The following is a 24,515-nucleotide window of genomic DNA, read 5'->3' as shown; positions in this document are numbered from 1 at the left end:
GGACAATATCCAGAAGGATAAGCTGTGACACTTGTTTAGGTCTCCTGCAGAGTAATGAAACAGGTGATCCCTTTTTTTGAAGAACTTCAGAGAGGTGGGTTAGTGGTGCCATCACATTGTGTTGTGTGTGTCTGTAGAACAGTGGTATACGAAGACTACCTGGATTGTGAAAATTTTAAAGAATTTCTGTTCTCTCTATCCTGACCTGCTTTAGGAAGAGATGACAATCAACGTTCTGGTTTGGACGCCGTCATTGTGAGTGTGCGATATATTGTTTATTGTCTACATTTTCCAATGTCATCTTAAATAAGTACTGAAAGCAGATGAAGAACACGAGTTATGTCAGCAGTGAGGATAAAAACACTAAGCGGACGAAATTACCAACGCTCTACGATAACTGAGCTTGTGAGTACTGTTCTTAAAGTGTTTTGTTATATTCATGAAAAATGTGTATTTCTAACTTCAGTGAATGCATTCACTGATGTGTGTGTTTCTTAGTACCATTTTACAAAGAATGTGCATTTATCACAATCATTGTGTTGGTCTAAAGGTAGTGAATATGAGTGAAGTCATTGAAAATCGGACACGCCCCCTTTTCTCTCGGCCTCCGCTTGACAGATAAGATACAGCGTTGCCAAGCATACCTTCCAGCTTTAACTGTAGATGGCTCTGATACGTACGTACGTACGTACACGTACATACATACATACATACATCCATCGTACACATTTCCTAGGTAGTTGCCTGTCTTCGATTTACATACGAACACTTGCTTCTTTTCCGTTATTTAATTATATGACTCATAAACAAAAACTGAGGGAACAGGCGATTTTCATATCATGATATTCATGACGATCACTGCAGGAAATCAAAACACTATATAAGAGAATAATAGGTGAAAACTTACAATCAACATAACTTGGGTGTTCTATAAGGATATCTTTATAGAGTTTCTCAGCACGATCAAACTGACACAGAGATTCAAACAGTCTTGCCAAGTTATACGTCGTCGTGATGGCTATAGAGTTGTAGTACTGAGCATCGTGCTGAGCTTCAGTTTCCGAACGTTTTAACGACTCCTCCAGATTTCGTTTCGCTTCTTCAAGATTTCCTAACCTGTAAAACAAAGGATGTCTTTTTTCACTTTACTGAAAGCAACTTTTCCAAACACAATTCTCGTAACGATAATTTTATCATACACAAAACCCACATGACAGAACAAAGATGATCTACTTCATACACCAATCTTAAATTCCAATTAAACTTTTCAGGGCCTGTACTACAACAACCAGATAAAAGCGCGGTTTAAATTTAGGTGGGAGTTTGCACAGTTATCTGGAAGTTCAGTTGAAGACGCATGCTACGATTCTCTTTTGTGTGTATTCTCTAGATATGCCGAAGTTGGAGAGGCAGTTAACGCTCCTATCTGGGACTCTACTGTAAGAATCAAGATGGCTGCAAATCGTGATGAATTTGAATCTGCATGATGCTGTACAAAACATAAGTTGTTATAATGTAATATATGTACATACATTGACTTAACAAATGTCATGGGATAGTTACCTAATAGCGTGTGGGGCACCCTCTGGCCCTACGAACTGCAGTGAGACGCAATAGAAGTGAGTTGACAAGTCCCCGGCAGTCCTCCGGATGCAGCTGACACCAAATTGTTCGCACAGCAGCCGACAATGCTGGTCAGTTTGTGGGTGCAGGATCCATGGCACAGACCTTGCGTTCCAGGACATCCCAAATATGCTCGATAGGGTTCATATCGAGGGGTTTGGGTGGCCATGGCAGTCGTTGGACCTCCGCTGCATGTTCCTGGAACCATTCCCGGGCAACATGGGTGCGATGTGGTGGCACGTTATCATCTTGAAACACTGCAGAACCGTCTGGGCGCTGGAAGGCCAAAGATAGGTGGAGATGGTCTCCGAGCAGCTCAACATACCACCTACCATTCAAAGTCTCTTCCAGAACAACTAGGGGGCCCATTCCATACCAGGAAAATGCACCCCAGTCCATAACAGAGACACCAGCGCCCTGGACCACACCTTCGAGGCAGGCGGGATGCGTCGCTTCATGTGGTCTGTGCCACACGCGGTGCCTCCCATCGGCATGGTGCAGTTGAAATCGTGATTCATCCAACCATATCACGTTAAGCCATTGTTCCAGCATCCATCCCTGGTGACTGGTGACAAATGCGCGTCGTTGTTCCCGATGACGATGGGTTAACAGTGGCACCCGTGTGCGTCGCCAGCTACCATACCCCATAGAAGCCATGTTCCTACGGATTGTCCACAGGGAGACATGTCTAGCACGGCTTGTGTTGAAGTGAGCCGTGATTTGTTGCACGGTTGCTCGTCTGTCACTACTGACAATCAGTCTCAGATGTCGCCAGTCACGGTCATCGAGGGTGGCTGGACGGCCGGTCATTCGTCTGTTGTGGACGGCGACACCCGCATTCAACCATTCACAATACACCCTGGACACGGTTGATTGTGTCAAGCCGAATTCCCGCACCATCAGGCACTGACCACCATACCCTGTTCGAACGGTGTCAGCTCATGACGACGTTCCATGTTTCACCTGTCACGCACAGCCACTGCTCACTAGGTCTCCTATACAACTGCCGCTGACACCGGGGGCGTGTGGTGCGCAGACAACACACCTGTGCATCAGTGATCCACTATCCCATGACATTTGCTCAGTCAGTGTATTTTAAAAATATATCTCGCTTCCTGTCCAGGTATCACAGAGTTTTTAAAGACTTGCTGAGCTAGCAAGTTGATAAAGCTTTTCATAAAATAGGACATGTTTTATTCTGTAAAATTAATTTTGCAAAACGAACCAATTGCCGAAGCTAACATGATGATGATGATGGCGCTACTACGTGAGAAGATTGCGAAGCTCATTTGTAAACATAAACACTTCTAAAATGGCAGGATCCGAGAGGACTAAGGAAGCTGTCAGTGTTCGTATGATGTTAAAACTCAATGTATCACAACAGAAATGCAAGAAGGGAGGCAGAAAACTCAATCCCCAAATTCATGTCACAAGTTTAGCCGAACACAAGCCAGGCTGATGTGAAGGAGAAGATAATATATGGGCTTCGAACTCAATTCTTGGCAGCACATACATATTTTAGTTCAGAATTTAGTTGCTTCCATGGATTTTATAACACAATTTTACCGTGAACACCACAATTAGTTGTACAACAAATTTTATAAAACATTTTATCGTGAGCAACGGGCATAACACACAAGCAGCATAATAACAGGCTTTCGTGATAGCCATAGTGGTTCCAGCATCATCGCTTAATGCTGCCACACTGTTATTTGTTGGTTCGAGTTGGTTAGAGTGCATGCCAAAAGCTTGGGTTCTATTCCAATTACGACTCTTAACATTGTCTTAGAAAAAATGAAGTAACTACTTGTTAAATTAGCAACAATTAATTGAATAATTAATAATAAAATTACTGATCCTCCACCACATGCACGCCGCCTACTACTGATATCCACGTTTACTAATTTATTTTACATCTTAACATAATTGGTGACATTGATTAAGAACTAGGGTACTTTTATTGTACCATGCATCCATGTAATTAATATTAGAAGAAAAAACCTGTAATGTGTGGTAGGAATTATTTGATAAGATACATAACTTGAATTTTACTTATTGTGTCCATATAACATTTTCAGTCTTTTCATTTTCTACAAGAATCTCTGTGTTTCATTATATATTTAACTCATTTTAAAATTTCTTTATATGTGTACATTTCAGTCCCAATTCATTTCTTGGCTGAAACTTCCACATTATAGCCCAATAAAAGTCTAATATTAGACTCTAGTAATACAATTTCAAAGGAAATAGCACTAAACAAACTAAAACACCCAGGAACAGGTATACCACTGCACTAAATTTCACTAAATTTTCATTAACATGTTACTACATCTTCCACATAACAATACCACAGTTAAAATCCATTGGTAGTCTGCAAGAAAATATTAAACTTCTAGCTTGCCAAAGTGCGGTCTTCGCATCTGGCATTTATCTCACATAGTGCAGGCCCTCGGTATAACAAATTTTGACAAAGTCAGCAAAATACCCTTCAAAATTTTACTTTCTTTTCTAAGGAATAAAATGGAAACAACTAAAACATTATACACAACCAATGATGGGCTAGTGTAGGCAGATGGAGCAACAGGAAGGAAACAAAGACGAACATGAAAACATGCAGGGGAAGGAAACTAAGTTCACTTCTTTACAAACTGTTATTTTTATTGAGCGACTCTCTCACATTAAATCACTGTTCCTTCAATCTTTTATCTCCAAATGAGCATATTTCTGCTTCTCAATTGATCAGAGGAGAAATTATATTCCAAGAAGATCATTCTAGAAAAATCTTGATTCATATAGGAAGAGTAGAATAAGGAGAAAGCTGGATCACCATATAAAAAGGGTAGGGAAAAAAAGAGCATGTTTATACACGAGGTACGAGAGGAACATAGGACAGATGGACACACAAGAAATTTTAAAAAATCCTATGAGTATCTCATGGAAAAGAACAAATGCATGTTTTAAAAAATAAAATTCTCATCAATGACAGGATGTTAGAAACACATACAAGGGCAAAACACAATATTATAGTTAACCAATGGCATATGTTTCATTAAAAGGTGAGCATAATAAGAATAAGGGGATTTGTGGACGTATGAACCAAGAATAGTACTGTATACATGATCTCATCCACAGTAAAATAACACCCACTTACCTATAATGCAAAGCTCCAACATTATTTAGAATTTCAGGAGGGATGTCTGCCTGCACTTTATCACGCAGAATCTTTATCGCTGTACCATAAGCCTGCAGAGCTAACTGGAGGTCGGACTGTTCCAAGATTTGAGCCAATTCGATCCATGCCTCAACGTCATCTGGAAACTGTTCGGTTACTTTCCGCAAATGATTCTTAGCTATGTCTCGCTTTGACTGACTGGTAGAATTAGCATATAAGGATCCTAAAATCTTAATTGTTTCATAATTTCCTGGTTGTGCTTTCAATACCTTCTCAAAACACTGGGCAGCCTACAAGAAAAATATAATAAATATCTCTGTAAAACACTAGTGTCAGTTAATATTTACATGGCATAAGTGAAATTCAACATATTATACATCCAATAACAAATCACAGTTACTAATCCTTCAAGCAGAAGTTTATATCTCTAGAGCTAACATCCTGGCCAGTATTTAACACACTGTTTTTGCAGAAAATCAGGCCATCTCAATAACATGCAACTGCTTCCCACTATATCCAAGAAAATTCAAGGCTCTCCTAGTTACACATGGTGTCTTGCTGAAGAACCCTGCAGGTACATTTGAAGTATACCTCACACAATTACTCAAACACTCCATGCTAGAGTTCTCAGTTTGACTAATCAATGGTAATTAAAAGAAACATTCAAGTGAAATATAGAGGGACAGGAACAAGAAAGGGAAGACACAGCAAGATGAACATTAAGAACATTCATCGTTAGTGGTTTGGTTCTTTCCTAGCAGTTTTACGCCGCACTAACACATCAAAGATTTCCGGCAGCGCAAGAATGGGAAATGGCTAGGATTGGGAAGGTAGCAGCCGACTTGTATCTCGGGAACGCAGCGCGTGGAGCTTTTCAGAATGTTTCGGCTTTATTCAATTTCACAAATTAGGCTAGACTCCGCTAGCATAAGGCACCCTTGGGAAGTAAGGCATGGAGAAGGACAACACTAAGTAGAGCCACTTGGATTGTTACGGTTCTCTTCAGTGTCATGAACTAGGCTAGGTTCCACTAGCATAAGGCACCCTTGGGAAGTACAGCAGGGTGGAGAAGAGGAACAAAACGTGTGGAGCCACTCGGATTGTTTCGACTCTCTTCCTTCACGAACTAGGCTAGACTCCGCAAGCATAAGGCGCCCTTGGCAAGTAACGGTTTTGTGCCTGTCCTGTTTTGATGTGTTTGTGTTAAAGTTTCTAGGCTTTTTAAAGTTTTCCTGTGATTTATAAGAGTTCCATAGTGAGTTGAAGGTATTATTACTGAAGGGCTGGATAGGGTTAACTTATCTTGTAATTATGGATAGGTATAATTATAATTTCTGCAGTGAGTCATTTAGTGTAAATAAAAACTTTATGAGGCACATTAGTACCAAACATCGTGGCAACCAAAATCACAGTTTTAAGTGTGACTTACGCGATTTCTCCACTGCAGGACGTGACTCTCTTAAGCGGCATACATTCAGCCAGCATGAAAAGGTCCCTGCAAAAGATGAGTCAAAAGTACTTTGTCATTATGTAAATATGACTGAGCGACACGAAGCAACATGCTTCAGCATTTCTCGTTGCAACATGATATAGACTCAGCTAACGAAACTGGAATTTTCTAGTTAGAGTGATTTTTATAACTGGAAATCTAAGGTCAAAAAAAGATCATCTATGCGAGTTTGTATGCAGCAGGGGACGTTGGGTTAGAGCTACAAATAACTGCTCAAAATTTTCATTCCACTGTCATCGTAATGGTGTTTTATAAATCCAGAGGGCAAAACAAGCGCCAGCAGAAAATATTGGGAAGTAACACATGTTACATGTTATCTTTCTAACAAAGTTGAGGTTTCATTCTGCAAAACACAGGTTAAGGATGGTTAAGACTTTCAAAATCAAAAAGTAACAAAATTGCAAGGAAAATATCACTGCAGATTCCCTTTGACTGCATTTTAGACTCTATTAAGTCTTCAATTAAAAGCAGCGAATTACAGCATGGTGATTTAATCTTGAAGACAGATCTTCACAACATACCAAGATATAATAACTTAAAAGCCGAGGCAGTTAGACATGCGAATGACAGCATGAGTGTGGACTCTCAGGTGAAGAAAATGCAAGAAGTAGATTGAAATATTACGCGATTATGGAAATAATTGTATTTGCATGGACAGCATACATGGGCTTAATTCTTACGGATTTGAAATGACACACTTCTAGTGTTACACAAGTTATTTCAAGGTTTTCCTCGCTCGTTCATGTTTTCCAACAGAGGAGGTTTTCCAACCAATTATGGAGATTTTCCCAGCAGTCATTCTGGATACTCTCTGTGCTCCACTTCAACCAAATGTACTTATGTCTGATATGGCAGAAGTATTTCATAATGCTTGGTTGAAAATTATGAAACCACCTCAGCATCAACTGTTCTGCTCATGGCACATAGATCTAGATTGAAGGAAAAATCTTTGCAGGATTAAAGGGCATGAAAAACAAGCCAAAATCTACAAAATCATTAGAATGCTAAGGCAGGAGAGAGATGAAGAGGCGTTTCGAAAGATATTTGAGAGGCTCTACGACTTCTGAAAGGAGACCGAGACACTTTAGAATTTGGTACATATTTTGAAAATAATGATTGGGCATCTGCTCCAAGCTGGGAGTATTGTTATCATCAACATTCAGGTCTCAATATGAACATGCACTTGGAGAGAATGCATGGAATGATCAAATATATCTAAAGGGAAACAAGCCCAAACGATTAGGTATTGCCAACCATGTTCTAATGAGGTATCTAAGGGACAAACTCTATGATAGACTTATTCATCTGAATAAAGGTAAAGTGACCCCAAAGCTTTCGGCCATAAGTGGTGGTGGTGATTATTATTTTAAGAGGAAGTACAACTAGGCCATAAGGCAAGACCACAAATCATCATTTCAGCTCGACACAGGAGATGCAATATATGACAGTGATGTGTGAATAGTGCAGTCAAAAAATTCCAATGAACTGTGCAAAATAAAGTGAATGGGTGAAAGCAGGTGTAAATGTGAACTGCATTGTAACAGAGGGCGAGACATGCCCCCACACATTCACTTGCAGCTGTCCAGATTTAGCAATCAAATTCAACATGTGCAAACACATTCATCTGATATGCAGAATAGCAAGTAGAAAGTCTTCCAGTGCAGCTAAGGCTACACACAATAATTTAATAATCCATGAGGCATCCACTACAGATGAACAACTTGCAATAATCCAAGAACTACACTGCCTTGGAGCAGCAAAGTCCTGTGAGAGTAAAGCGAAGAGGCAGGAAATACTGCTGGATAAATTCGTGCACATCCTAAATGAGGCTAAATCTGACGAAGATTCCACATTATTGACAAACGTCTGCAAAATTTATTGCCAACCATTCAGGCCTGCAAATCTGCATCTTCACTACCTCCAGTTTTACCAACAAAAAAATCTAAATTTGAACCTCAAAGATGATTTAAGCCTACCAAGGAACGTCATAAAAAACAGCATTATCCATCGCAAAGCCTACAGCCACAGAAGAGCAACACATTGCAATCAATTTACTGTTACCTTAATCTGAACTGCAGTGATCAATCATAGATCTTCTAAACAGGATAGTAGGAAGTAAATAGAAATATTTGCAACTAGAAGGACAGATTTTATTTGCACTATTGCTTGAGAAGAGACTGAAGGAAATACATAGTTAAATGTTGTTCGCTAAGCAGTCTGCAATAGCCACATCCATCGCGACAACTGGCGTACATAGTGTATAGTTCATGGAACCAAAGAGAGCCGAAATGGTCCGAATAGCTCCGCGCGCTGTGTTCCCGAGACATAAGTTAGCAGCCATGGCCTTATTTAAGATACAGCCAAAGCATGTATCTGGTATGAAAATGGAAAATCATGGAAAACCATCTTCAGGGCTACCAAACCTTCAGTGTGCCATTGCTGCCAACCGTATGAATTACTTTTTTTTTTTTTTTTTTTTTGTTAATCACCACCAAAAAAATTCAGGTGTGTGTATTATTCAAGGCAAGATTGTTACCATCCTAGTAATACCTTAAACCCATTATACTTCAGTGTTGTACACGGTGACAGTTACCTAGTTAATCAAATCTCAAGTATGACAACAATTGTAACATTTTCTCGTTATCGCTTCTTCACGGCTTTTCAGAATATACCAACATTTGATCCACGTTGCCAGTTTCTGGAAGTATACAGTATATAAATATTCCCAGTGCAAATGTATTATGTAGCAATAAAAATTAAAAAAGACCTTCCTTTGCAATCATCTAGAAGCTGCTGAAATATGCCAGTTTTCCTCCAGAAGGCTAATTCTTTGCAATTAAAAATATTTTGTGGCCTGCCCTGGCTACCTTTGAAGCCCAGTTACCTAATTCCTTGTCTGTGGTTAAAGCCTTTAGCCGACACATTTCACTTGACTGTGTGTCTTTATTGCTCTTCTTTTACATAATCGCAAAGCGTATTTTCAATGTCTGGATGCGTCCTTTTTTGGCCATGAGCAACCTGGTGATTAGTATTTGTAACTCAAAGTCTTTCACTGATACATACTTTCTTCCCATTCCACAATTTCCAGTATTCTCTGCGTCTTCAGTACTGCCAATTCTTTAGCCAGGAAGAAGCGATAACGAGAAAATGTTACAATTGTTGTCATACTTGAGATGTGATTAACTAAGTAACTGTCACCGTGTACAACACTGAAGTCTGCTTAAGTTCTCAATAGGGTCTAGCCACAGTCACCTGCTATGGGATGAAGTAGACCATAATAGCCAGCAACACAACACTGTGAGTTGGGCAGCAGTAAATAACTTGACACTAAGAGGGCCAACAAGTTTGGGCGGAGAAGCCCTTTTAAGTGGGTGCTGATTCCCCAGAGAAGGAAATGCTATTTCAGTCCAGCAAGCAGCATCTGTTCTCCAGGTTAGAGGCAGCCTCACCAAAACCTGGCAATTATAAGCAAATTATCACAAAATTTATTCTATTGTACTACCTATTCAATACAACCCACGTGCTACGTTGGTGAAAATTACATAATACTATGTACACTTCTTAGGAACATGTTTTGCCCCTTGTTAAGGGCATCATCAGCATGTAGGTAACCTTAAGGTCAAAAGTCAGAATCATTAACCAATCATACAAGGAGTACACTAAAAATATGTTGCACTTTAAAAACATCTTAAGTTAACATGCTACAGTTATAATATAGAAAACTGCCTATTACAAACTAAAAGTATTGAGAACAAGGAATACACTGAAAATATGTTACACTTTAAAAACATCTTAAGTTAACATGCTACAATTATAACATAGAGAAATGCCTATTACAAACTAAGAGTATTGAAAATGAATGGTGTCTGGACTCATGGGAAATAAATTTAAAAGAATGTAAATGAAAACTAAAATCATTTTTTTTTTAATGAAAACCATGACTTTGCAGAACTTGGGCTAGTAACAGTCATGATAAGACAGTAATCTTCTTTGGGTATAATAATCCCAAGAATTCTGTATCTGAACTTGATACAAAAATAATGTCCCATAGTTATAAACAACAGCTAGAGATTGAGAATAATTTAGGTATGTTGAGTGTTGTGATTAAAATGCTGTAACATTTGAAAAATGATTGTATGTTTTTGTCGCATAAAGCGGTGTCGTAAATCCAAGTTCAGGCTGGTGCTTAACCCATTCCAGTCTGGGCCTTAATATCCCTAACAAACGTTCTGGACTGGGCATTTTTAAGGATATTTAAAACATTATATCTCTGTACCTGTAGGAGATATTTGCACGATTCTTTTTTTCTTTGTGCTTGTTTGAGCATCTAGTTTTGAAAAACGCTGTTTATATTATGTCAACTATCACTTGAGATTTTAAAATTGTTTATATGTTATACCATGTTTTGCGAATGGAAAAAGGTCTGACGGATAACTAAGCAAGTACAGGTTTCTGAAATACTGTTAGATTTACCCTACTTTGCTAATATAAAATGTGCATTGTAATTAAAAACAACAATAATGAGTAAGATATAAAAATAATAATTTTTCATAATAATAGTAATAATTATAATAATGATAATGAAATTTTATTTTAATTGATAAATTTTGTCAAAAGTTACTCAAATGTAAAAATATTGTTCCATTTACAACAAAAGACTTCTGAGAAAGAGAAAATACAGCCTTCTAAACAGAAAACTTTACTAATATGCGGACAATCTTACGCATTCACGCGAATTTGAAATACGCGGAAACATGTGCTAGGCCGTAAAACAAACTCCAATCATAATGAAATGTAAGAAGTTGTTTCGAATTCATATGTCAATAATATGTTCATTTGTGCATAAACTTATAATATATCATAAAATATCACTTTCGTCAAGCACATGTTTGCCGCGAGAAGCCATGTCTTAGAGCTCACTGAGTGACAACATCTGCTGATAAATTTTGATCGAAGATATCATAAATTCTCTAACTTAAGACTTATAATAACACCATCTGCTTAAATACTCTCGTAACAAATACATGAAGAAACACAATGTAACCACCAGAATGCGTGCATAGCTCGTTCTCGAGTTTTAGTGAATTGTCAAACCTTACTACGGGCTATGCCTGCAGCGCGGCCCGAGCGTAATTTCGGCCGCTGAGAGCTATGGTCGCAGTTAGACCGGAAAGAGTTAATTGTTGAATTGTGTCCTTGATGTTACGAACAGTCGTGTGTAAATATTCTTACTTGTAGAGGGATATTGTTTGATAAGGTAGTGGTGCTAAGTAGAATTGACTGTTCCGGCATCTCCTGCCTGTTCCTAAGAAGTGTACATAGTATTATGTAAATTTCACCCACGCAGCATGTGGCTTGTATTGAATAGGTGGTACAATAGAATAAATTATTTTGTGATAATCTGCTTATAGTAAGCTTCAATATGGACCAACCATGAGAATTGTCTCTTGCAACCTGGCAATTAGGTATAAACTTTCTTTGGGTGTGGCGAGCCCACCGTAATAATAGCCTACGTGAAGCATCACAGTGGAGATGAGTAACCAAGAAGCTATTCACATCTCTAGTGTCTACAGGGAGGTGCTAATAATGGAGGACAGATTCACTGTCCGACCCACAAGCTCTCTGGATAAGAGTGATGGAAGATATTTAAAACAAAATTATTCAGCAACTGGTGTGGATATTAAAACTAATTATAACTCAAAGATTTTTTTAAAAATGCCTCTTTTTATCAAGCCTGAGCACAACAAGCATTAGTTAATTTAAGCCAGAGGACCTGACCCGAGCATGAGCAGACCTCTACCATACAGTACACAAGAACCTTGCTTATCTGGATTACGTGGGACCGGTACTAATCCGGATGATTGAAAATCTGGAAAAAACTAAAAAAATAATACAGTACATGTTATATAATCTATTAACATAAGTTGTACAATAATACCTTTTTTCAACTGTACAAAAAATATAAGAACACTTTTCTTACATTTACAACTCTGTTTTATGCACTAAAATAATGTGCAAGTTTTTTGTTTTACATTTGTATAGCGTTTGCGCGCAGCACGATCACAAAGATGTTTTAGTAACATCAGTTCTGCTGGTGTGCTTTCCGTCTGGGATTCTAAATAGGCCATCAGTTTGTCCAGCTGCATTGTTGCCTCTCCGTGAGTCATTGTTTCTTCTGATGGAGCACCGGTTTCATTTTTGAATTCACCATCACTCTCATCAATACCTGCCATCACTATGCTGTAGCCTGAATTACAGTAATTTTTCAACCAGTCATTTACATCGTTCTCATCTACATTCGAGCATCCGGAAATGCATGAAAATGTGTCAAGGAACTCAGAAGAATCCACAACTTCACACACCTCTGAGATAGATGCACAGATAGAAGGCCATAGATGTTTCCAAGACTTTTTAATTGTCATTTCACTAACTTGATCCCATGCAGATGCAATCATATAAATAATGTCTTTCATATTTATTGATGTCAATACCAAAATTACACCATATTCCCCCACCTTCTTCAATCAGTTTGTGGAGCAGCTGCCTCCTGTGTAACTGCTTGATGTTTTCCAATACACCCTGGTCCATTGGTTGCAACAGAGCAGAAGGGTGGCAGAAATTTCACTTGAATATCACTACTGACCAACTCTTCTACTCCCGGAAATGACGGCGCATTGTCAACGAACAAAATTGCCTTCAGCGGCAAACCTTGTTTTGTTAAAAAACCTTTTTACGTTCGGCACAAAGTGTTCTTGGAACCAGTTTTTGAAAGTTTCACTCTCCATCCATGCATTCTTTTGGGATGTGTAAGAAAGCGGCAAGGCAGATCGATTCACATTTTTAAGAGCACAGGGATTTTTTTATTTCCCTATCGACAGGAAAGGAAATTCATGCCCTCCAGTTGCATTGGCGCATGTTATAATTGTAATAGGATCTTTTATAACCCCTTTTAAAGATAAAAATTTCATAATGCTCCGTATTGAAATGTATCACAATGAAATTGAAATAATAAATAAGGTAGTTCAATCTACTCAATACAAATAAATATGAAATGTAGTATTACATTTCTATTTAATTAAAAGCGGAAGCGGTACCAGTTTCGACCCTAATCTGGGTCATCATCAGCCGAATAAAATGCAAAAAACAATGCAAAGATAAATAAGAAATTAAAGAGTGAGTCTTTCACAAAAACAGTTGAAGAGGCAATTGTTTCTTACGTCAACTGTTCTAAAGAATCTACAAAATCCTGTTTACGTTCTTAAATGATATTAAATTGTATTATTTATATATATATATATATATATACACACACACATTTTCACAACCGAAGCAATTACAGACTGGTTCATCAAGCTATTCAGCAAGTTCAGTTGGCATTTGAAAGCACAATGCCGGACATTGAGCGTTTTGCGCTGATCTTCAAGAGCTAGTAATTTGCTTCAATCAAGTGACTCGTCTTCGACTTCTAAACAATTTTGGGACTTCATATTCATTAATTATATTGTGACTTCGTGCCTCATTCGCTGGCTCATTTAACTTTTCACCTCTTCTTGTAAACATTATGAGACAGTACTGACATTTGCGAGTGTTGTGCTACTATTCAGAAGATCGCGCCTTACTTCTTATAAGTGACTGACTTTCTATTTCTTCTAGATTTTACGATTTAAAACTGAACAGTGCCAATCCCCATTAACATATTTTGCCTCTTCAACAGTTTTTGTGAAAGACTCACTCTTTAATTTCTTATTTATCTTCGCATTGTTTATTTTGCATTTTATTCAGCTGATGATGACCCAGATTAGGGTCGAAACCAGTACCGCTTCCGCTTTTCATTAAATAGGAATGTAATACTACATTTCATATTTATTTGTATTGAATAGGTTGAACTACCTTATTTATTATTTCAATTTCATTGTTTATAACCCCTTGCCGATTCATCTAATTTAGACGCTAATGTCTTATTTGGTAGAATGTGATAAAACAGCCCAGTTTCATCGGCGTTATATATCTGATCTGGTGTTAAGTTATTGGAGCAAATAATGCCCTGAAATTCCTTTATGAAACTGTCAGCAGCGACTTTATCCCCTAAAAAAATAAAAATAAAATAAAAATTCACCAGTCATTGAAAGCTGGTGTATGCCATGACGAGCATTCCACCTTTCCAACCAACCCTGATTAGCTGTGAAGTTAGGATCTCCATTTGCTAGCTTGCTGTTTAAATTAACCACCTTTTCTTCTAAAATCGGCCCTCAAATCGGAACACCATGCTTTCTTTTTTTTTAACTAAATCACATAAATAATGCATCATCCAGAGATTCATTTCTAGTTTTCTTTACTGTGGCACCATTCTCTAAACTACCTTTTGTCATCATTTTAAAGCAGAAGTCCACAATTTCTTTTTGGTTTTTCTTCCAATCAGACACAGTTGAAGTCCCTATGCCATAGTCTACAGCTTTTTTTTTTTTTTTTTTTCCCCAGCTGCTTCTAATTTTTTGTCCATGGAAACAACCACTTTCTTCAGTTTTGAAGCCATTATCACACTCACTCAAACAATAGAATACTGCAAAGGAAAATACTGTAAATGTACAACATAGTGTTAACCTTCAGCTACTGATGTGATCTCTCACAGACCACTGAATATGATGACTCATTCCCTTCCTCTTTCAAGCAATCATACAGCGGGTCATTATTGAACAACGATGTGAACCAGAGATATTGTCGGCAGTAGTGGATGAGTGTCATGGACGCCATGTCAGCAGGACCGTCATTAAAAGAGTGATCGATGAAGTGACTAAACGTTTATCGAGCAACGTATCTCTCGTGCTGAGGCACGTTAGTTGTGCATTGCATTCAGAAGACGTGGGTTCGAATCCCACCCCGGCCGTCCTGGGAATGCTTTTCCATGGTTTCTCATTCTCAATTCCAGACAAATGCTGGGGCGGTACCTTTGACAGACCATGGCCGAATTACTTCCAATTCCTGTCCTTAATTATCGTTGGCGGAAAAGACATTCAAGAAGAGTCGACCCCGTAAAAGAAATACTGTACAAGTAAAAATATATTTTTATTATTTTCGATCTGGATAATCCAGGGATCCGGATTAATGAGAGCCAGATAAACGAGGTTCTTGTGTATCTCATATCCAAGTGAGATTGACTTTGCAGAGCTTGCCCATGGACACACAGTCTATAATTTCACATATGCTGCTGAAAAGAGCCAGCTCGGTAAAACACGGAAGTAGAAGAACTGGAACGGATGAGGAAAGAGCCCATCTACGTGAAGATGGAATTGAATTAAGGATTGTGTTTATCCTTTTATGTTGTCAAATTTGTGTGTGTCTATTCTTCCTGTAGCTCCCTCTTCCCACTATGACCAGTTATTGTGTTTATCCTAGTAGGTGCTCATATTCTTCACAATGACAGATAAGGGCGCTGTGAGGGAGCAACAGAAGGAAAACAATGGTGAACATAAAATTACAAAACCACAATGATGTATTCATACACTGCCATCTTTATTGACTGAACCTTTTCTTGTAAATAACAGTTCTTCCATATCCCTTTCTTCTCAGCCCAAAAACAAGCACATTTTTGGTTCCTAGCTTCATTACTGGAGTGAGCATTAACACACAGTGAGATGATTATTCTTCAAACATCTTAAGCCTTCTTCAAAGAAGAGTAGGATGAGCAGAAAGCCAGTTAACCACATAACAAGGAAAACAAAGTACATGAAGGAGAGAGTAGACAAGGAAACAAACAGGTTTTAATATCCAAAATTTTCCACCACATCAAGACTGAAATCTCTCAAGAATTGCTTCCAGCCTCGGACAAATATTCACACGTTTGTTTCCTTCCCATTAAATATAGAAATACTAAGAGCAGTCTTAAAATAGCATTTCCTTTATGTTCTTTAGCTAAAACAGCTGTCTCCACAAATGATTCTTGAATATTTACATGCTTACAGAAATTCTGGTTTTACCTTAAGAATATTAAAGAACAAGTAAACAATCTGCCGAAGTCAAGTAAGGGAAAACGTTTCAAAAAAATTGCATAAGTTGATTTTAGCTACCTGGGGAGATTGATTACCTCAGATCAAGTAGAGATACATCAGTCACCCTGATAAAGAATACTGTAATGTATTTGAAGAGTCAGCAGTTTGTACATAAGGAACATAAAACAATCACACAGTTCAACCAGGAAAAAACTGAATAATCTATATAAATGAAGTTGTAGGGCGTCCGCTGTCTGTAATTTCTTTTGTTTTGCCAATTTTTCAGATATTTATCCGTTTTTAGGTCAACTCAAGACCAAATCGGAGGTTTTTACTTTTCTTGTCTGTTTGTTTGTTCCACCATCACGTCGAAACGGCTGGATCAACGAGCTAGAATAACATAGAGGGGCTGTATGCCTGACATCAACGCTCCCTGTTTGAAGCAAGTTGATAAGGGGCAGCCATGTTAACGGTTGTCAAAACAAAGCGAATTGGCGCGAGAGCATATGTTGAGGTGACAGGGAGATCGTGCATGCCAATTTAATTCCCTAAGTTTTAAAAAGTGTAAAGATAGATTCTCGCTTTCAAGAATGCCAGCCGTAAGCTCAGCGTATGGTTGTACTAATCGGAGTAATAAAACCAAGGATATATCGTACTTTAAGTAAGTATTACTGAATTATAGCCGAGATTCCTTTCTGTAATTTCTGTTTGTAATTAAATCCATTTTATTGTTTACTTAGCGAAAGTACGGATAGCCACGGTAATTATTTGTCGAATTTTGTTTCAGATTTCGTTTAAAGAACAAGGAATTAACTGAACAGTGCGTTGTGAGGGCGAAAAGAGATAAATGGTATCCCACTCAATTCAGTTGCTTATGCTCTGTACATTTCCAGCCCTATTTAATTTTCATTCACATTTACAAATAAAGGAAATGGAACGCCCACCACCAAGAAAACGTAACCACAAAAAATCACTTATTTCGTTCAAACGTACACCAAGTATGCTAAATACAGCATTTTACTGCTATTTTTGAAATGTATACAGCCATTATTGAAGATGTCTGTTGCCTTGGTTTTTAAAACTACGCCACACTTCATAATGGACAACTTTCAAGTTAGTAATCCCAGTATGATATGGTAATGGGAGAAACATGATATCCCCCTATATTATAATAAATAATTACACTAAACGATGATTGTGGTAAAGTATTCATGGGCCGCCTCTGTGGTGCACTGGTTAGCGTGAGCAGCTGCCACCCCTGGAAGCCCGGGTTCGATTCCCAGCTCCGCCACGAAATTTGGGCTGTAACGGGATTCTATCAGCCTGGGGAGGTCAACTGAGTAGAAGTGGGTTCGACTCCCACCTCAGCCATCCTTGAAGTGATTTTCCGTGGTTTCCCACTTCTCTTCCAGGCAAATGCCGGGATGGTACCTAACTTAAGGCCACGGCCGCTTCCTTCTCCCCCCCACAAGGCCCCTGTTCAGCATAGCAGGTGCAGCCCTCCCTCACAGTTGTATCCCCCGACCCAATGTCTCACGCTCCAGAACACTGTCCTTGAGGTGGTAGAGGTGGGATCCGTCGCTACGTCCGTGGGAAAAACCAACCCGGGAGGGTAAACAGATTAAGAAAGGAACACAATACACATGAGGATGCAATAATTTTTAAAATATTAACAGAATGAGATTGTAACCTATTATAGGTCCCTATGATTTTAAGGTTTCCTGTCATAAATATTTATGTCCATCGTTTTTATTCTAATTTACGCTTAACCACAACAGCCAAGCAGGGTAACGCTCTTGTTCCGATTTCGAGGCCTATTCGTATGTCACTGTGCGATGATTTCGAACTACCCTACAATCAACTGATCGTGATGTTGGCCTCGTGCCGCAATATGATGAAGTGGCGGTATTCGCGTTCATGCTTCAAGCTTTCGGCAACGGACTTTAATTCTTCCCCAGCGATTCCAAAATGCGCATTTTCTACACTTTTTGTCATTTAAAGGCCATGCCCCCTTGCTTGTGAAACAACAGGAAACATGGCGGACGTTCGTTCTATTAGGTTCACCCAGGCAGCGCTTCTGCCTCTCTATGTTATTCTAGCTCGTTGGGCTGGATAGATCTCAACCAAACTTCATATTTAGAGCATACTCATCCGGGGAAGGTTTCGATATGCATATCATTTTAAAATCTTCGAATAGACGGGAGGTTTATAGGAAAACCAGAACGGTTTTCCTCCATTTTCTCTTATACTATAGATTTTCTGTAAACTCCGTGGACTGTACGTGAAACGTCTCTTCTTTATAAACAACTTTCGTTATGTTCATAATTTACCTTACTCTTCACATGACAGAGAAATTTACTATTTTCTGCGGGTATCATGCTCTGCATTGAGCGACCGACAGACCGACAACGAAACTACAGGTTACCATGGCAACGTCTCTGACTGCTTGCCAGCAGGAAAGTAGCGTATTGCCATTTTCCTCATCATGTTTTTAAATTTGTGGTTGTTCCTTGGGTAGAAGGCAAGAGAGGCACCAATCGGCCATGCTGCGGGATATTGGTGGAATATCGTTGGCGGTTATAACCGTCCTCGAATAGCTCAAGTAATAACACAATTACTCATCTTATTATCTGTTTACCTAAGAATTCCTGCACCTAAATTTCTCCTCTGTAGCCGCTTTATTATATCCATAACTCACACCAGCATAATTTATTGAGGGGCATTTGATTTTCCAATACATTCACCTGGCATTTACATATTTGTCGTCATCCGGCTGTCCTCAGTTATAATCTAATTTCTATTAATTTTAACTTTCTTAACTGTATTATTTTCTTCCTTAATTACTTCGTATACGCGAGTGCTAGAATCTACTGGATATATTTCCACCAAACTTCATATTTAGAACCCACCTGTCCTTGGATAGGTTTTTTTAACGTCAAATATTGTTTCGAAATCCCTGAACTTACTGGGGGTTTATATGAAACCGAAACCGTGATTTTGCACTCCCCCAAAATATACACAACCAAACTTAATGGAAATCTACTTGCCTTAATGGAAATTAATTTCTAAACTTTTTTTTTTCTCACATGCATCATTTCGATAAAAGGATTAATAAGGGAGATATCATTAATGGACCTTTTTCGGTACAAGTCCTATCCGACTTAACTCAAGCACGGGTGCATGTAAAGTGCATTTCTTACAACTTGAAAACTACTGAAGATATTCGAACCAAACTTTATATTTAGCATCCACCTGTCCAAAGGTAATCGTAACGACTGCGTGCCCCTACATTGTCAATAACATTTCATGTTCCCGGAATGGACTGGTGGTTTATAGGGCACCGAAATGGTGATTTTACTCTTCCACAATATATACAGTACAAGACGAACCTGATTGGAAATTGACCAAACGTGATGGAATTCCATCTCTAAAACTTTTTCTTCATGAGCATTTTTTCGTCAGGAGGATTAATAAGGGAGAAATCATGAATGATCAGTTTTGCAGGTTAAGTCCAGCGGACATAACCCAAAAGGTGTTGTACATGGAGCAGATTCCTTATCTATGTATATAAATAAAATCGTAACGACTGTGTGTCTCTACATTGAATATTTTGGCAAAATTTTCGCACAGCTACCCGTTTAAGTGGTGACCATCTGCATATTTTTTTGATTTAGTTTCCTGAAAGTCGTCATTTTTACCCTCCTCGCCCAAAATCCAAATTGCGACATAATCTGCCAGATGAAAAAGAAAATTGAAATTTGACAAAATTACACGTATTAGCCTGTAACGGACAGAAAACTTCCAAGATATTTAAATTTTTCACTTTTCATCCCCGAAGAATATTGAAATATAGAGGCAATTTTAATGATGGTGCAGACCTTCGGGAAGTACAGATTGCACAATCTCCATTCAATGTGGAATGATCTACAACCTTGGTCTTGTGACTTTTTGTTGTATCTGTATCCATTTTACGTTTTGATTTTTCTCTATTAATCGATGTTAGGTAAATTTGAACTTTTCACATGCATAATTCATACTTTCAATCACTTATAGGAAATATAGAATCATCAAACTCTTCTCGAAAATTGGCCCACCCAGTAGGCATATGTGATCCAAATGCTATGTATGTAGCTGTCACATAATTATCTGAAAAGTAATGCAATGTGAGATAATCTTACAAAAACTTTACCCCGTTCAACGTTTCTAACTCAATATGACCCAAGAATAGATGAGATTTCAAAGGACCAGCCATTTAGGCCACTAAATCCTGCATCTTATGGTGCAATCCTTTGTCGATATGACGTACGTTTAGCAGCAGTTAATCTGTAAATGAAGGTCTGCAATATTGTAAACACGCATATACAGAGAGAATATTTTAAGTGTTACGACTTCTTCTCGCATGCCGTGGGAAGTCCCGAGCGAGCGCCATATGGCTTCTGTCAACACGGCGAGATAAGAAGTGCTCACTGCAATGCGCAGCTGTTTAGCACTCTGTCCCTCAGTTAGTTAGAAAATATTGGACTTTTAAGGTGTGTTGTGAGGTCATTATCATGATGGTTAAATACACTATAGAGCAAAGAACATTTTTGGTCGAGTGTTATTTGCACAAGAAGAAGAAACCAAAGGTGCCTTCAAAAATTCTGTAGACAATTTCCCGGTGCGACAGTACCATCAAAACGTTACATGCATCAGCTCATTTACAAGAGGCGTAATACTGGTTCCGTAAGCAATAAGAAAAAGAAGTGAAGGAGAACAGCTCTCACACAAGAGAGGTTAGAAGATATACAGGCAAGACTCCAGGTCAGTCCACTTAAGTCGCTTCGGAGATTAGCTCAGGAAAGTGGCATTTCACCTTCTTCAGCACGTAATGCAACAAAATTGTTACGTTTACGATCTTATCGGACTCATTCAGTCCATAACATAATGCCTACAGATTTCAATGCAAGAATACGATTTTGCAATTGGCTAATAAATAGTGTCCACGATGGCGTTGTGGATCCGAACTTTCTTTTCATGAGCGATGAAGCCTGGTTTCATTTGAGTGGATATGTCAATTCACAGAACAATAGAATCTGAGATACAGACAACCCGCACATTTTTTAGCCGAGACCTCTGCACGATGTGAAGGTGGGTGTGCGGTGCGCTATCAGTGCCCGACGAATTTTCGGTCCGATATTTTTTCAGGACATGATTACTTCTGACCGTTATATTCACAACATTCTGGACCCATTTTTTGCTGAACTGACTGAAGAAGAGAAAAGGTACAGCTATTTCCAGCAGGATAGTGCAACGGCCCATACGGCGCGTAGCTCTATGCGACGGTTACGGGAAATGTTCGATGATGATCAGATCATCAGTAAAGGCTTATAGCCCCCTAGTTCGCCTGATTTAAGCACATGTGATTTTGATCTATGGGGAAATCTTAAAGGAAAAGTTTACAGGAATAATCCTCGAACTGCAGAAGAATTTAAAACTGAAATTAGGAACATTGTGCGTTCTATCGGTGTCCATGAACTACAAACTGTGTTTCGAAATCTCATTACAAGATGTGAAGCTTGCATTGCAGCTGAAGGAGATCACTTTCAGCATCGTCTGTAAATACTGGCGAGTTCAGTTTAATTTCCTAGTTGATTTATTTATTTGTTTATATATTTATTTATTTATTTATTACTGGCGAATTCAGTTTAATTTCCTAGTTGATTTCTTTGCTTATTCATTTACTTATTTGTCCAGAGCATCTATGTAGCCGGCGAGTTCAGTTTCGTTTAGTTTCTATAGGCGTAATCATGCTGCTTCTTTGAGCCGACTATGCTTGCTTGTCATAGTGGGCACTGCGCTCGCTGTCTCTGCTTCCCAGCGCGCCTAATCCTCAGCACTCTGCTCTGTATTTTCAAATTAATCACCCTGTACTTTCGTATGTCGATCTATATATATATTCACTGATGTCGATTTGCAGCGATCAAGAAAGGGTATGTCTGCTATTGTAATCAGTACTCCCCACACCGACTTTGACTGGCAGTAGGAATGGGGTCCTTCTCCAATTCCTGCGTAACTGGCATTAGTAAGGAAGGCCTACCATTGTAATGAATAGTTCACTTCTCGATTTGACTTGCAGAAGGCAAGGGAGCTTCCAGTTTTGTTTAACCCGATTGTGTTTGGCAGTAGGCAAGGGTGCCTGCAATTATAAACAAAATGTGACTGGCATTAGGCATAGTGGCATGCTATTTTGATGGAAACTCACCATCTTGGTGTGACTGGCAGTAAGCTGCCCGGCAGTAGGAAAAGGGGCCTGACATTATAATGATAACTGCACAACTCAATTTCGACTTATAGTAGGGTAGTTGCCAGCCATTATAATAGAAACTCCTCAACTGTTATCTGTCTGGAAGTAGGAAAGGGGGGCTGCCATTGTAACAAAAACGGGGCCTACAATTATAATGTAAACTTCCCAACTCGATTGTGAATGGCAGTAGGCAAGTGAGCCTGCCTTTATATCACAAATCCGTAACAAACACTTTACATTGGAAAAAGCGTATGGGACCTCCCCATGCTGTTTCTCGGATAACGCTAAGAGGCATGCAATTTTAAAACAGTCTTATTTACTGCATGTACAGTATTTACTTTGATATTTGAATACAATGTAAAATACCGTAGCAAAGCATGGGTACATTTGCTAGTAATTAATAAGATCGTGGAACCTTCATCTCTAAGATAAGCGAGGGCAGTTTACAACGTTCCTTGTATAGAATAAAATTGGTTTTAAAAGTCAAATCATTTCTGTGTATGACATATCCATTTAACACGTTCCTTGCAGATCAGGTCATTGTGTGTACCAATGCTCTTCATTCTTATCCATCAGCGCAGACTTCACAAACTTCCCAAAACTGTGGAATAAATAACTATCTTCATAACCTGTTTCTCAGAACAAACGGTAGCATTTCCTTCATTAACGAATTAAAGAATAAATGTCAGTTTCATCGGCCCACCAGTTACTCAAATTATTTTCTTGTTCGGATGTTCCATTCACATCGCTATAGGCTATCCTGGGTTTGGACAATACAGTATGAATCCCTTTTTTTGTGTACTTACAATGAAAGATGCGTACAATGTTTCTGACTTGAACATTGTTTGTCAACTCATGTAGCCTATTACTGTTTACTCTGTTAAAAGGTAGGCTAATGTAAGATTTCATCACAGCTCTTAGTCTCCTCACAAAATATTTACAAGCACAATTATGTTCTTTTTCATGCATAGAGCCATCACATTATGGCACTCAGGTGGCACGGAAGAGAAAGAGGTTTGGGATGGCACTGGAACATGCACAAAATGCTCGCATTTAATTCTTTATGTTTGGATGTTGTTATACCAGTTTATTCCCAAAAATAATAAAAAAATAATTAACATACAAAAATTCAGATAACCCACCGATTACTGAATAAGAAAGTATAATTAGTTTTCGGGATAATTTCTAGGTCACGAATTTATGACATTGCAACATTGTCACAGAGAAAAATATGCTGGAATGTCCCCTCAACAATAACACACCCAACAATTGCCACTGCCTTGCTTTGGAGTTCATATTAGGGCCTAACCAAACTCAAATTCATCAGGTCAACAATAACCCGAAAGGAATAATAACTAAATAAAGCATCAGGTCACTGGTGAGCCGATGAGACATAAAATCAAATCTCCAATGTTCAATGCCACAGTGAACATACTGATTTTAAAAAAATTATTTCTCATATGGTTTTCAATGCTGGGAGTGTCCGAGGACATGTTCGGCTTGCCTGGTGAAGGTCTTCTATTTGACACCCATGGGCAACCTACGCATCTGGATGTGGGACGATGATGATGTAGGGAAACGATGAAACCTGGAGTTGGCACACAGCCAACTCCTAACGAATAACACCAAGAGTTCTGTTCAAGACTTAACATCCCCATCCAACAGAGAAAACATCGTCAACGTCATATGGCATCACTTCATATTGTGCCATTTCACTGTTTGCAATGTGAAGTTTTTCTGGAGCAAAAATGGTGACTATGCCGTAAGAACGCCAGAAATAAAACGTCAACGTGTTCATAAATGTTAAGAGAATGACATTTTCGTCAGGTAAAAGAAGGGAAGAAATTATAGAAGGTGGTGAGAAAAGACAACGTCAAAACATTGTTTAAATTTATTATTGAGAAAAAAAATTTGATTTCACTTGAGACATACTGGCAGAGC

General features: G+C 38.6%; 1 protein-coding gene across 1 annotated transcript in view; it reads right to left on the bottom strand.

Annotated features, from left to right (window-relative positions):
* Ctr9 (RNA polymerase-associated protein Ctr9) overlaps positions 1 to 24,515 on the bottom strand; it is a 346,065-nt gene that overhangs the window by 262,017 nt on the left and 59,533 nt on the right. Inside the window, exons 8-9 of the mRNA XM_067142937.2 lie at positions 4,775 to 5,085; positions 908 to 1,116 (exon numbers count right to left, since the gene is read on the bottom strand). Coding sequence (XP_066999038.1) covers positions 908 to 1,116; positions 4,775 to 5,085 — 520 coding nt within the window. The remainder of the gene's footprint in view (positions 1 to 907; positions 1,117 to 4,774; positions 5,086 to 24,515) is intronic.

Source organism: Anabrus simplex, chromosome 3, assembly GCF_040414725.1.
Source record: "Anabrus simplex isolate iqAnaSimp1 chromosome 3, ASM4041472v1, whole genome shotgun sequence".
In the NCBI taxonomy this organism is placed as follows: Eukaryota; Metazoa; Arthropoda; class Insecta; order Orthoptera; family Tettigoniidae; genus Anabrus; species Anabrus simplex.
This window is presented reverse-complemented; position numbering and strand designations above follow the sequence as displayed.